The 12,614-nt window shown below is 42.8% G+C and overlaps 1 protein-coding gene across 6 annotated transcripts in view; it reads right to left on the bottom strand.

The window, feature by feature from the left end:
* Positions 1-12,614, bottom strand: part of PPP3CA (protein phosphatase 3 catalytic subunit alpha) — a 344,753-nt gene that overhangs the window by 18,845 nt on the left and 313,294 nt on the right. For 3 of the 6 annotated variants that reach the window (XM_025204265.1, XM_025204269.1, XM_025204271.1), the window contains exon 11: positions 6,643-6,669. The exons of 2 other annotated variants lie outside the window; for them this stretch is intronic. In XM_025204265.1, coding sequence (XP_025060050.1) covers positions 6,643-6,669 — 27 coding nt within the window. The remainder of the gene's footprint in view (positions 1-6,642; positions 6,670-12,614) is intronic. One more of the 6 variants, XM_025204266.1, reaches the window with a different exon arrangement.

Below are 12,614 nucleotides of genomic sequence, written 5' to 3'. Positions count from 1 at the left end.
CAGCTGGAGGTGCTGCTGAGGGAGGAGGCAGAGGGGCCAGCCCCGACTGGGCCACCAGGGTTGGATCCTTCCCAGCAGGCTGCAGCTTGGGCTGGGGCTGTGGGGGATGCACGACTCCCTACACCTAAGCTGGGTGGATCTGCCATGGAGCCCCAGCTGGCTGGGAAGGTCCCCGCAGGGCTAGCCTGTGAAGGCAGGGCCCTTCCCAGCCCACAGTGGCTGCGTAACAGCCCAGCCTGGCAGCACAGGCAGGGCCTGGCTGGGGAACGGGCTTCCCGGGCCAGCTTGGTGGGCCCTGTGCCCAGCAGCTACCACCACACCCCCTGTTCTGTGCAGCACCCAGAGCTGCAGGCATACAGCCAGCTGTGTGCTGGCCAGGGCTTGGGGCTCTTCTCTGCCTCCCCTGCCTCCAGCTGCTGCTGCCACAGCCGTGCCTCTCTGGGTTGGGGGAGTGACAGGAAGCTTCATCTCCAAGGCTTCTGCCCAGCATGTGGAGCTCCGGCTCCAGCTCCGGGACGCCTTGTAAGGTGGAAAGTGTCTGGACAGAAGGCATCTGGGAACTGAAGCTGGAGCTCCACATGTGGAGCAGAAACTGCCGGGCCCAGCAGGGCTGTTTTTCTCCCAACACATCCAGCTGCAGCCCCTGCTCCTGCCGCACCACACAGCACTGCTTGTGGCAGGAATGGGGGAGACTTTCTTCTGCCCTGTTGCTTCAATCAAGCTCAGGGAGCTCAGTCTCCAGCTCCAGCCACTTTCAGCCTGCTCTGCCCACCCAACATGATGAGCGGCCCCTGTAGACAGAGCACGTGGAAAACGTCTGAGAGCTGGAGTTGGAGCTCCACACACTGGGCAGAAGCCGTGGTGCTGAAGCTTCCCACTCCCCCCACCCAGAGTAGCGTGGTGTGGCCATGGCAGTGGCAAATGGGGGGGAGGGGGGGCAGAACATCCCCCCTGGCTCCAGCCACCCTGCACCTGGTTGTGCACCTGCAGCCCTGGGTTCTGCACAGGATGGGCCTTGGCGGTGGCTGCCGGGCTTGGGGCCTGCCAACATCTCCAAGCTGGCCCGGGAAGCCCGCTCCCCAGCCAGACTCTGCCTGTGGTGCCAAGCCGGGATCTCACACAATCACAGTGGGCTGGGAAGGGCCCTGCTCCCATGGGCCAGCCCCGCAGGGCCCTTCCCAGCCAACTGAGGATCCATGACAGCCCCACCGGCTTGGCACGGGGAGCTGTGCCATCCCTGTAGCCCCAGCTTGAGCTACAGCCCACTTGGAAGGGTCTGGACCTGGCGGCCCAGCCCAGGCTGGCACCTCTGCCTCCACACTCAGCAGCACTTGCAGACCCAGTTGGGCTCAGCCCCGCAGCCTCAGCTGCTGGCAAGACAGGCAGATGGTAGGGGCTAGACTAGCCAGCTCTCACCATGCTCCCTCCCCTGCCACTGGAGTAGGGAGGAAGAGAATGGCTGACAGGGGCTGCAGCCTCCTGGTAGGGGAGGGACGGGGCATAAATCTCCTTCCTACTCCCTTGCCTCAGGAGGCCATGCATCTGGCCATGCCCCTACCCCTGCTTGGGCTAGAGAGCAGAAGAGAGGGGTGAGCCCAGCTCTCTGGAGCAGACAACAAAGCCCTGCCCGGGGCTGGGATGATGGAGGACTCTGGTTTAACTTAAACAAGGAAGGGGTCTGGGACAGAAGTTGCATAAACTGGTTTGACCCAAATCAGTTAAGTCTGATACTACATTCAAACAGGTTTCTCTTAAACCAGTTTTGGCCATTTTGAAGCTGGCTTATATGCACTGAACTTAGGATCTGTTACAGGTTTAAACCAGTTTCTGATCACTTAAACTGGTTTATGTGCAACTGCCATCCCTAGCCAGGGAGACTGGTTAGTATTTCACAACAAAGACCAGAATAGACTCTTGGGCCACATCCAGACATTTGGTTTCCCAGGGACAACTAGCAGCAGGGCACCTTGTACAGCAGCTATTTGTCCCCGAAGAATTCCTGTATCATGGGCCCTCTGGTGCATGGCAAGTTACCCCGTGTGAAGTAGGGGAGGCTAGGGCCAGCACTGGGCTGGCCCTTGTAGCATGGAATACAGCTGAATGGGTGGTATGTGGCACCACAGACATGTCTGCGGTGCTACATACCGCATCGCCATGCTCATCTGGATGCAACCACGAAGAGAAGAGAATGCAAACAGACATTTATGGGGTAGCCACACGTATATTGCAGTGAGTGTTGTAAACACCTTCCTAAAATTGGCCTCTGAAGTAGATTAAGTATGGGACTCTTCATTCTTCTCCTTCGCATCCTCTAGCAGGTAGATGCATTCTCTCAACTCAATGTTATCTTCTTCCTTCCTTCTCACTCTGCCTGGTTTTTCCAAACCCGTTGGGAACACAGAGCAGCGAGTAAAACAAGGTCAGCACTAGCAGACAACTGATACTGAAGTACCCCTAGGAAGACATTCTTCCCTACTGCATACTCCTATCTCCCTTAAATGCCTTCACTAACTCATTTCTTCAAAAAAAATGAAGCAAGGAATTTTACAACCAAAAACTTTAATTAATACAAGATAAACTAAGAATGAGCAGATACTCTCTCTTTCCAAAATGTTGAGTAACCTTTTTTAAACCTCTGAAAACTAGGCACTAGTTAAAGCAAGACAAGTTTAAGCCTCTGAAGACCAGGAAATATAGTTCCAGATCTGGCATTGTTTTTGATATCTTACCTTCATATAACCTTGCTGAGCATTATCTACAGGCCAAGTTAAGGTTGTGTGTGGCAGTATGTCAGAAGTACAAGTAAGGCCAAATTCAACAGCCTGGAATAGTACAATGTGTTGTGGTCAACATGAACTCTGTACAATTTTTTTTTTTGGCAGTGAATCATGGAAGTTTTGCACTTGAAATAGCTATATCCCCACCAAGTACAGATACTGCATACACTTCCAAGAAAAAAAAAAATTGGATCAGGCAAACAATAATTCCTCTGTAATATTCTTTTCATCAGAAAATATTACCCCCACAATGAAATGCTACATTTTAAGAAGTAACAGCTCTTCAAATAATAATCAAAAGCATAATAACCCACATCATCATAGTGTCACAACCCAAAGGGTGTGATTTTTGTTTTTGTGTGCGCTTTGGCACCACTGAATTATGTTCCCGCTGATTTGCAGCTTCTTTGCACGGTGGAGTTTTCTGCTGCAGAGGAAAACCCCGGTGCAAAAAGAATTCCTGCCAATTTGTAGCTTTCTTTGCAGGGTGCATTTCTTGTTGCAGCTAGGAAATGCTCAGTGCAAAGAGTTCCCGCCATCTGAGTTCTAATTCGAGTCCCATTATTGGCTTGCGTTAAATTATTCACACATGGTGGCTAGTGATTGGCTTGCTAGCCGTATAAAAGGCTTGGGTGGTTTCCGCCCAAGTTGGAGAACTTGGAGACCTCTGAGGAGAACCCCCGTAAGGGAGGACTCCACGAACACCAGGAGGAGGAGACTTCACAGTGTGAAGATCTCTAAGCGCTGCGGAACCTATTGGACCCAGTGCATTTCAAGCAGGCAACAGGGGTCTGATCAGCCTCTAGCCTCTCCCCGTCACCGAGCGCAAACCTCGACGTATCCCTCTCCCTGCATGCAAAAAAGGACCCACGGAGCCTAGCAAACTTCATGTGAGTGAATTGTGAGTGAACAAAAGGATTAGAGCTCTTTTGTACAAGTACTTTCTTCGGTTGACACAACGGGCTCGTGTGTTTAGAGCCTTCAGCCAGATTGGGCTAGAGTTTGCGAGTTTAGAACTCTTGTCCGCCTCTCTTCTTTCCTGTCTGTAACCGCAACTCAAGCAAGTTTTCCTGCCTGCACCGCGACCATCTTTCGTGTAAGTAAACAATCTTTAAATCAACCATTACGCGTCCGTGCCTAATTCCAGCGTGTCGCCTGTTCTCTCCGACCCAGCGAGCCCGGACTGCAGGCCACAGCCCTCGCGGCGCAAAAAGGGGCCCGGATCGCTCCCCGCCGCCCGCACATGGCGACGAGGATGGGATCTGGAGACGGCCCGCACACATAGCAATGCACTCCGAAAGGGTGCTGAATAAAAGAAAAAGTGGACATGCTGAGAGTTACACAGCTTTCACACAAACCAAAATCTCAGCAGTCCAATGTCAGAGTAGAGAGAGAGAAATACTACATAAAATCAAAGGCTGTTCTTTGAAGCTCTACAATTCAAGAAGAAAATTAAATGAAAATTCCTAATTCTTCAATTCACATTAAATTAAGAAAATGCCTCTGAATGCTTTAGTCATAAAAGTCAAAATACCTGAAAAGCTGAATAAACCAATAGTTGCCTGGTGTCCAGGGGAACAAGAATACACATGGATAAAGTATGAGAAAGTAATATATAGAAGTACGTGTAGAGAGGTAAGATTATGGGGTGCAATAAAGAGAAAAGCATCACAATTTACACCTACCATGTCTCTAACAAGTGCATCTGACTTGAGTACATACAGTGGCTTCAGCTGAACAAACCCAGAATGAGATTTCTCTGTGTAGTTTAAGAATCCAGTGGAGGACTGGAGAATTTTGATAAAACTATAAAGAAGATTTGCTGGGCACTCTGAACAACCTGAAGGTAGATTATTCACATAATTTGTGAAAGTCTACATATTTCAGCTGATGGCAAAGCAGTCACTAAGTTACACAGCTCAGATACCTTCCTCATTTAATAACGCTGCAAATTTCTCAAGTAAAATGAAAGCCAGGGTGATCTGACAACAGCTGCTGAAAGAATTTAGTGCTGCACACCAGTATTTAGCAAGCATGTAAGCAACATGATTAATATTCAGGGAACATTAGAAGTTGTAACAAGAGCATATATTTGTTCACGTGCTTTGCATTTCCTTGTCGCTTATTTTCTGTGCTCAGGAAAAAAATGTGAAGTTTGCCTCATACTGTATTGAGGCATTTATTAAAAATGTCACCTATTATTTCTAATAATTTTTAATTATGAAAAGCACCTATCTGACCAGTCCTGAAATCATGTCAGTATTTTTAAAAGCAAAATAAAAGAAAACTGTTTAGAATAGTTATAAACAAGAGAAAAGGTGTAGATGGAAAGATAATCACAAAACTGCACCCACCTAATATTAGAAACAGCTTCACAAAAAAAAAAAAAATCATAGCAGCCCTTGCTTTCTATTCTTCGGGAAATGCAGGGTCAATTCTTAGTTGAACTACAACATAAATCTAAGTCTCTTAAAACTAGAAATAAATTCTCAAGACAGGAAGACATAGTTTTTATTCTCTCCCCCCTTTTATTCTAACCCCTCTTAAAGTAACACCCTCCACCTACTCTCTATTTGTCTTTAGTCCTCTGTCAGCTCCCAGTATCCCTTTTCTTTTGTGCTACAAACCCACACTGTTCTATCTATTTGATCTTACAGGTACATTTAACACTTATGACTTTTCTTTTTCAATCACTTTTCAAAGTTCAATTTACAAAACAACACTTAAACTAAAAAGAACAGCTGGAAATATAAATCTGTTAGTGGAGTAAAATGGAGTGAAGTACTTCCATTTGCAAACAAAATAAACATAAAATGTACTTAACCATACAAAGCAACAGGCTCAATATGCAATAAAATAAAGTCACTTGAATAATTTGCACACAAAAATATTATAAAAAAAATCCATTTCTGAAAAGTCTCTGATTCTAATGCATCTTTTATGAATGGCAGTCTATTTGCTCATGAGTACTTTGTTTTAAAACATATTCTACCTCTATGTTTCCAAAAGTTTTTCTCTATATTTATGCTAGTTAAAAATCACTAAATAATTCCTGTAAATCATTTTTATGCGTGTAGCCTAATCACAGGTCATGTGTCATGTATAGCTGATATTCACAATATGAGATTTTTTTTTAGCTTTGATTGGACATACAGTAATGATATCGTACAACTTATCCCTAATTATGCAACAGAAAGGTTCTCAGGTTCCTAGTGTGAATACTGACATTATGAGTTCAAAATTTACCCTGGTGCAGAAAGCCATTCCACAACCTGTTGATTACTTTAGCTGGACTTAAACTCATGCTTAAGGTAAGGTAAGTGATGCATCAAACTGGCCATCTGCAGAGAGGGGATTTTTACCCTTTGTAAATCTCTAGTATATCTCCTTCTAATTTGCTTTTTCTTTTGACATGCCTGCCAAGAAAATATAATTTATTACAGTATTTGCAGACAGGGAACTCAGAAGGGACTGCAAGTTAAAGTTAGTCCACAGAGTCTTAAATTCAGGGGGTTTTAGTTGAAAAAATATGTTTATATTAAAATCAAACAGTTATATGGCCAGATTTACTGCATTTAGCAATCTGCATATGTACTTTATATGTACTTCACATTCTGCAAATGTGATTTAGATCTTGAGGTTTAGAAGCAGGGCAAGCTGTATAAGTGGTACAATCTGACAAAATTCTGTGTATACAGGACTAAACAAATGCAAATGGACTGGACTGTGAAGCTGAATAAAGAAACTCCAGAATAAAAATCTTTCTTGAAGGTACAAGAAATCCCAATAGTTAGTAATTGTAATTATCACTAGGTAAATTATACAGAAGCAAATTAATTAAACTTAAGCCCTTCTAACTTAATACCTTTCTTCTGTGCATAAATAGATTCTTCTTATGAAAGTCCAAGGGGGAAAAGAAACAGATCAGTGAAGTTTGGAGAAAGAAGAAAAAAAAAAGAAAAAGAAGTAAAGAACATTTGACAACATCAATGGAAAAGCAATGTTTAAGTATAGTCTGAAAAATAGAAAAGAAACAAATTAGGTGGGGAACACCCAAAATGAGAAGAACACATTTGAGAGCTAGAAGAAGAAAAGAAGAGTTGTTCAGCTGAAAGCCATGTTAGTAGGTTGTTCAGTAAATTCAACGGCAGCTAGAAGATCAGAGCCTTGATCCTGCCACGCATGGCATGCAGTAGTCTCTCATTAAATTCCAAAGTGCCACAACTGATTTTGCATTCTTATCAGGCCGCATAGGTTGGAGGTGCTACTTCTGGGAAACCCACAAACTAAAAGTCCTCCCCTGTTTTTTTTTAAAATACAGATTCTGCTGGGGCCTTTTTCTTTCCCAAGTTTTGAGAGCTAACACCTCCAATCTGAATCAGAGATGCATAATATACTTATTAAAAAGGAAAGGAAGTCCATGAAGTCTTAAAAGTTCACTGCAGGGCAGTGCCAAAAAAGGAGGGTAAAAACAAAGTTGATAATCTCTTATGAGGGCATGATCCTCGTGGAAGATGTGCTTGTGCTGCTTCTATCAAAATTATTATTGTATAGGAGTGCATGAATTTCCCAGAATAAGCAGATTCAGGGGTATTGTTATTGCTACCAAATTCAAATAACAAGCAGTTTATTGTTTTCAAATCCAAGCAAATATTATGGTGTGAGCATATTAGAAGAAGAGCAAATTAAGAAATATTCACTAATTCTTAATGAAAAATTGTTCTTGTAATGCACAATATGTGCAGCTTTCAGGCATATTTCTATTAGTCCTCATAAGATAAGAACAGATGTACAAATTACACTGAGATAAGGGGCAGGAGTGGATTTATGTATCAACTCTGCCACTGTAATGTTTCACGTATCTGCTACCATCCCAAAGTAAGTGGAAGCTAATTCAGGGCTGTTTACCCCTCTTTCCTTCAAGTTCCAAGTGGACGTATGCATTTTACATTAAAGAGTGACTGAATAACATTCTTGCATTTTTTGTTGCACAATGACATAGCTCCAACAGGAAGGGATGGACAGTACACATATCCCAAGCACTCTGGAGCACAGAGTTGCCTGGAGGTTAGTTTGGTGGTAGAAGAAATAAGGCTGGGGAGTCTGAAGGAAGTATAGAACCCAAGTCTCCCACTACCTGGGTGGCTGCTATCACTACTAGGCTATTAGTTAAAACACGGGCAACACCACTACCTCTTTGCTCCTTTTTTTTTTTTTTTTGCCTTTTCCTGTGGCCATATTTTGAAAGAAAAGAGCAAGTGAATCTCAGATTCACAGAACACGAGGGCTGGAAGGAACTTCAAAAGATTATGAAGTTCAATCCACTGCTCAAGATAGAATCATTCTTGTCTAAAATATCCCAGGCAACTATACATCTAACCTGCTCTTAAAAACTTCCAAGAATGGAGATTCCAGAAACTATTCTAGGTATTCTGTTCCAATGCTTAACTACCCTCATAGTTGAAAATTCTTCCTAATAACCAACCTAACTTGCCCACATTGCAATTTAAGACTGTTATTTTTTGCCGTGCTCCCTGCAGCCAAAGAGAATAGTTCTCACCTATCTCCTTATAACCAACCTTCAACATATTTGCAGACTGTTATCAAATTCCCCCTTGGCTTTCTCAAGACTAAATAATTCTTATTCCGTTCTTTCAATGATTTGTTCTGTGTCATGTTTCTTATCTCTCTAATAATTTTAGTTGCTCTCTGCTGGTCCCTTTCCAATTTGCACAAATTTTTCTTGAAGTACAGTGCCAAAACTGGACACAGTACTCCAGATGAGGTTTCATCAGTAGCGAACAGAGCAGAAAATTCCACCCCTTGAGTGACATCCCTGTACATCAATAGCTGGTTTTGCAACAAGAACAGACTGTTGACTCATATTCAGTTTATCGTGTACTATAATCTCAAGGTCCTTTTCTACTATACTTCACCCTAGCCAGTCATTCCCAAGCTTGTATTTGCCCATGGAATTGCTCTGTCCCAAGTGCAGGTCTTTGCACTTATCCTTATGGAATTTCACTTGATAAATTGGAGAAATGGTCTGAAATTAATCAAGCTCATTATGAATCCTAACTCTACCCTCCAGAGTGTTGCTCTGTCTCACCTGAAAGGTCAATTTGTGCTTAACTATAGGAGGATTTTTGAGGCTGTCAATCTAAATCTTACGTAAGTGTCTAAATCAGGGCTGCAGGTTGGAACCTATGTTTAGGAGAGAAGCAGGACTTGACACACCTCTCATTTTAAATATTTCCTCTTGGCTGGCTCAGGCAGTTCTCTGCTCAGTTTGCTGTATCACATTCCCAGCATCTAACCCTTGCCAGGTAATGTAGAGGAGACTTGGGACTTTGGCACCTAACTGGGATTGTGAGGGAGCCAAATGAGATAATGTAGGACTTCAGGATCCACAGGTGCCTAAACTGAGCCTGAAATTTGAAGATGAGATGACTATTTATGTGTCTGTTAATGCAAACCGTCTTACCACTGCCAGTTTTAGCTGTGACCTAAGGGAGTAGCCTCTACTAAAGATAATTCAGTCTCTGAGTTAGGTCACATCTTAGCTTGCCTCTAAAGATTACTAACTGTGTTGAAGAGTGAACTGTGGCAATGTTTCATAGATTACCATCCACAGTGGAATGGGATTTTGATCACCAAAACACATTTTACTTAATAACTCAGTTTAGTTTTGAAGCACACTGCTTTATTCACTAAGCCTCAGGGTTCCCAACTGATGCATAAAAGCAGCATTTAAAATTATGATTGCAGCTTTTCAGTGGCAGGGCTTTATATCTGAACTTCAATGTTGAAGGCACTATGTGATATGAAAATTAAGCCAGGTAATTAAGAAACATCATGACAGTGCTACATACAAAGCAAGCACTACATTTATATCAGGTTGTCTACTATATTATTGCACCCTTCCAATTAGTAACTTAGTTTTTCAGTCAAACATGTTAGGCCACAAACACAGCTAATTTTAATATAATAGCATTCTGGATGTATGCTACTTAGTTGGAGGTATCTGTAGCTCCTGTTGCTAGGCAATATGTATGAGGTGTAAACTATAGCTAGCACTCACCCAAGACACCTTTTGCTGGAACAGAATATATAGCAACTACAATAGCAGGCATTGGGGGGAGGGAGGGAAGGATGGAAGAAGGAAAGGAGGAGACAAGAACAAATCATTTAAATAAGCTGTAATATATTTAAATAGATGTTAAATTTATTTCTCTTTTGAAAGCAGATGAAGTAAAAAATCCACTACACCTCATGAATGGAAACAAGAGTTAAGGGGCATGACAAAGTTATTTAAAATTTTTCCTACTCACCATAAATGGAAGCTGCCTATATTGAATGAGGATCAGGACTGGATAAATAGCTCCTTAAGCAAGTGACATTTAATGCATGCCATCTTGCATCATGCTGGTAACTGACTGGAACATGCCCGATCCAGTTGAAGAACTGGTTCACAAAACCACCATGCAGTCAAACAGTGATATTGTTATTTTAATTTTAGAAGGGATTAATGTGACGGAAATGAGAAAGGAAAGGAGAAGCAGTGGATGACGAGTTTACATATTATTATGTACTGTTCTCCTTTCTCCTCTTCAGTGCTCTTCAGTAATTTTGGCTCCAATAATGAAAGTCAACAAAGAAATGCAGTGAAACACCATGCAAAGCCTGTATGGTTCTCGCTTAGTATATGTGAGAACCAGGGACAGAGCTTTTATATAGCAGATGGGAAAGGACTGAAATAACCAGCTGAAAACTATGGAGGGTGCAAAACAAATCTAAAACATCAAAGAAACTATTCCATAAAACAAAATACACCTGTTGTTTTAAAAATCAAGCATTTCTGTTCAAGAGATTAGTCTCTTTTTATAGGCTGGACACTAGGGCAGCTTCCAGACATTGAGAAAAATAAATAGCACTTTAAACTCAGCATGTTTCCACGTTGAGCCTACGACTGCCCAGAAGAGACAGCGACTTAGTTGGACCCAGATCACCTTATGTCTGTAAAGACTGGATGCTTTAGTGAGGCTTTTTGACGCTTTTTTCTAATAGCTGCTTGAATCAGCTTTAGCTAAAAGCACCAAAAAGCCACACCAAAGTGCCCAATCTTCACAGACACTGCAGAGTGCAGTCCAACTAATATGCTGCTGCTTCTGGTAAAGCACATTTCCCTCCCTCCCCACCACAAACGTCTGCAAGCAGCCTTCATTAAGAAAATAAGTAGAAAATATTCAGACATGTTATAATGGAAATAATATACAGTCCCTACAGCATGGAGTCACAAGGGACTAGGACCCCCTTCTACATGTCACTGGTCTTGTGTAATTAACAGGTTAATTGCGCAATTACCTTAACACCAGCTGCACGTGTAAAGTCACTACCTAGCCATAAAGAGCTCTGGCCAGCTATAAAGACAGACCTTGAAAACATGTACTAACTTTAGAACTGGTTGCTGTTGAGCTTTAATTTCAATGCATAGTAGGAATCCTGATGCTGCAGAGGCTAGATCTCCGCAGCATGCTTCCCAGGACTGGGACCCAACTGGGGTCCTGGCAGGCATGGGGTGTGGCTACAATTCCCTAACCTAGAGGGTGCATGAAACCCCCAGCTCCAGGGGTTTCACATACCGCCAAGCTATGGGGATTGCAGCAGATATGAGCCCCCAGCCTTGGGGGTGCATGGGGCACCCCTCAACTGAGGAGGCTCCCAGCCATAGCAGCCTGCTTCTTGCTGGTGCAGAGGGCACCCAGGATCAGGTTCCCCCTGTACTAGCAATAAGACATGATGGGCTCGAATACATGATGCATAATCTCGCCTCCTGCCATGCAAGTATGGTATGGCAGGAGGCACAATTGTTTAGATTGTGCATTAGATCCCATTGCGTCTTTACCTGCGTATGTAGAGGCATCCTAAAATAATCATCCATTTACACCAAGGACATATATAAAAGCATACTACACTTCACATTTTCCATTAGGTGACAGGGTGAAGCCTTTCTTAGTGAAAAAAACTCTATCCATTTCAGTTTTAAAGATCTGCAATGCCGTAATTCAATTCAGAATGCACTATGTAATCATAAAAGACATCTGCCCCTAATTAAAAGCAAAAAACAAGAATTTACTCTTAGGCCTTTAACCTGCAACTTGTTGCAGGCACACTTCCTAGCACCATGCAAAGCCACCTGCCTTCAGAGGGGCTTTAGTGGGGCACAACAGTCCAGCCAAGTGGAATAGCTTGCAGGATCAGCTTAGATTTTGTCAAATTAAACAGAATCTATTTAAACTGACATGAGACAACCTGGGTCCTAGTCCCAGCTAGATCTTCTGGTTGAGAATATTTCCAGCACCACTTAGTGGGGCAGGAAGAATATTATGGTCTCTGATACTCAGGAAAAAAAAATTCTCAGTAGTCTCATTCAACAAGTGTAAAATCATATAGATCTGGGAATTATTTAATTGCTTTGCATCTGAAAAAATTTAATAATAAAGTAGAAAATAATACAGCAAGCCAAAAGTCTTTCAGCTTGCTTTCCTTGATAAACACCCATGCTGTTGTGAAATAGCTTCAATTTTGAAATATGCCATGATTTTTCTCCCTACTAAACAGCTGCTTCACGCTGTTACTTGGTCTCAAATGCTAAGTAATATGAAGGAAACTTAGTAAATACGTGTCATTCTTACAGCTAGAGTGAATTTGTTTTATAAAGCCTGGCAGAATTCCAGGTCACAAAAGTACTTGCATTGTGAAGCTTTTGATACTTCTTAATTTGTAACCATCATCTTGGACTAATTCTGCTGAGAGTAAGTTTGTATGGCCACATTC

This window comes from Alligator sinensis, unplaced genomic scaffold (genome assembly GCF_000455745.1).
Source record: "Alligator sinensis unplaced genomic scaffold, ASM45574v1 scaffold353_1, whole genome shotgun sequence".
NCBI classification, from domain to species: domain Eukaryota; kingdom Metazoa; phylum Chordata; order Crocodylia; family Alligatoridae; genus Alligator; species Alligator sinensis.
Note: the sequence above shows the minus strand (reverse complement) of the source record. Positions and strands in the feature narration are given on the sequence as shown.